The 2,918-nt window shown below is 35.5% G+C and overlaps 1 protein-coding gene across 1 annotated transcript; it reads right to left on the reverse strand.

Moving 5' to 3' along the window:
- Window positions 1–313: 313 nt before the first annotated feature.
- On the reverse strand, window positions 314–2,448 carry LOC141622823 (beta-1,6-galactosyltransferase GALT29A-like). The gene has a single exon (XM_074438842.1). The coding sequence runs from the start codon at window positions 1,901–1,903 to the stop codon at window positions 581–583; it is 1,323 nt and encodes a 440-aa protein (XP_074294943.1). The 5' UTR covers window positions 1,904–2,448; the 3' UTR covers window positions 314–580.
- Between the last annotated feature and the right edge of the window lie 470 nt (window positions 2,449–2,918).

A 2,918-nucleotide genomic window follows, 5' to 3' on the forward strand; every position in this document is an offset into this window, starting at 1 on the left:
AAACAACATAATGTGAATCCCCAGATCCGCATTGACTGTGTAACTCGATCTGAACTCAATTTCCGATCACTGTCATATACATTACACAGCCGTTGGATCAATAACCACGTCTTCTTCTCTCCTGTAATCTACAGTATACTGGATTAATCTACAGTATACTTATACAGTATACTGGATTAATCCAGTATACTGGATTAATCTGTAAAACAGTATACTGTATACTAGACGCCTCAATCGACATTTCAGAGAATTGAGTAAGAAATGTCAATTGAGGCGTCTAGTATACAGTATACGGGATTAATCTGTAAAACAGTAAGCACAACACAAAGACGATTTCCATAATCTTTCCTTGCGGTTTTACAAATTACAGTGATCAAGGATTCGAAAACATAACTACCGTGGGAGCGTAAAGTTCATCTCCTCGATCAGAGTACATAAATTGTGGATGTATACCCCAGAACACTTCTCCTGGGATTTGAATATAGTTTCTATTCCTATGCAAAACGGTATAAAAACACGTAGTGAGTTTTGTGAGACCATCCAATTAACCGTCTCATACAAAACTTACTAAAAAGCAATGTCAACGATGCATAACCAGCGGAGGAAACTTGAATTTCTCGGGGAAGAATGGTACTGCGTGTGGTTTCTTCAATAGATCATCGTAGAAGTCATACTCGGCCTGATAATCATGTAAGCTGAGCTCCTGCTTCTGATTGGTATGGTAATGATGTTTAGTTGAAGTCGATTTCCCAAACCCAAACAAGCTAACTTGATCACAGATACCCAATGCCATAGTCACAGCCTGCATACCGGAAGAGTAATGGAACATGGACCCGTCATGGGCCGAGTTCCAATGCTCAAAAGTCTTATTCGGTCCAGCTGCAAATCGTTTCAAAGAGTAATACTTCACTAACCGGGAACATAACACATCAAAGCTTGGATTAGTGACAATCAAGGGAGACTTATGAGATGCATTGCACACTACATAGTCTAGAAATTGAGCGGGTTGGCACATGTACATAACAATCGGAACATTAGCACCATAAGGATGACAAAAACAATCCCCCCTTCGAGCACAAAGATGCAAAATGTTGCTATTTACGAATGAGATTGTCGTCTTGGAACCGACATTCTTTTGATAAGATTGAATCCTAGCATTATTCAACCTAATCACAGCTTCATGACTATCAATCAATCCACCATACTCCTTGCTCAACAAAATCCCGCTATTTCCAACCACAGCACAAGAAGAATACCTCCTCTTCGCACCCTCCACAACCCCATTATGCCTATCAATCGGAACCTTCACTTGATCCACCAATTCCTCCATAACATCAAGTCGAAACCTCTTTTGCCTCGACCAATCCCTCAAAGACCTCCTAAACTCCCTCCAAACCCTACCAAACTCTGGTGACCGTACATTCACCGACATCCCCCTAGACGTCCTGGCTCGAATATCCCCACTACTAAAGAATCTACGCCATGTGGCAGAAGTCCTCAGCCGGGCAGAATTACCGAAATTACCCTCCAACAATTGCTCAATTTCCTTCTTCATTTTACCCTCACCCACCTCAACTTCAGCTAATTTCAACAATGTGGAATTAAACAATGGAAAATCCACAGGAGGGTCCATATCAGACCCATGTGCGAATTTAATACCGCCATCTCCATCACCATATATGGATCCAAACCCGTTTCTAACCGCAACCCGACAACCAAATGTTGCAGCAAACACAATCAGCAATAACACACTAAACAGTGGTCTAACCGACCTTTTCATTGATGCTGATGATGAAAAGGCGGTGGACCGCTGTATAATATATGCTATAGTTTTAGGAGATTCATTTGTATAAATTGTGTATATGGGTTTTGAATCATAATCTTCATCTTTACTTACTAACATTCAAATAATCACAAGCTAATAATCACTTAAAACTAATAAAAATATCACAAATACTATATTAGGGTTAAACCGTTTTACACAAAGATTGAAACTTTAGCTCGGATTACAACTAAAAGAACAGATTTAGACAATATTATGCATCAAAATGAAGTAAAGTTCCAAACTTTCTAGAAAAAAAAGCTAAGCTAATTAACAATAACAATTATAAATTACTCAAAAACTTATAAAATGTTGCAAAGATTGAAACTTTAGCTCAAATTAAAACTACCAACATAGATTTAAACAATATTATGCATTAAAACCAAGTAAAGTTTCAATCATTGAAGAGAAATGTAACATACAGAGATAATTAAGCAAAGTTGCAAAGCTATTTCTTGTAATCTCAAGGGATTTTTTTTTTTTATGATGTATAGTTGAGTGAAGAGATTCTAATCAAAGAGTGAGAGATACAATAATGGAGTTCTTTAATAATCTTTATATATATGAATTATTAAAGATTAAAGATGCATAGATAGATAGATAAAACCTTCCTAACTTTTTTTTTTTCATTTATTTAAATGGGGTTATTATTATTATAATTTATAATTATAAATTGAATATTCAATGCCTACTTCTTGACAAGTTTGTCATAATGGCAATTACTTTTGATAGGGAGGTCATTGAAAATGTGTTTTTTTTGTGGATAGAGTGATTATTGAATATTTCGGTTTGCTTTCTAATCCAATATTTTTTGTTACTTTGGTCCCAATTTGTTTGCATAATCCTGGTTATTGGTAAGGTTGTCTTAAGTTAAGAACGTTCATAATTTTCTTTTATTTAAATTTTATTTGAGTTTGTCTTAACTTAGAACAGACTTACTAAGAATTTGCGTTGATATTTGATAATGAAGTTTGTTTGTTTGTCATTTAACTGTTATTACTAGGGAGGGCATATTATACTGCTATTAGTGAAAGATTCTCTAATTTCTTGTGTTGTATGGGAATTTTACGTTATAATATTCGATCACTTTAAATTT

This window comes from Silene latifolia, chromosome X (genome assembly GCF_048544455.1).
Source record: "Silene latifolia isolate original U9 population chromosome X, ASM4854445v1, whole genome shotgun sequence".
Lineage (NCBI taxonomy): Eukaryota > Viridiplantae > Streptophyta > Magnoliopsida > Caryophyllales > Caryophyllaceae > Silene > Silene latifolia.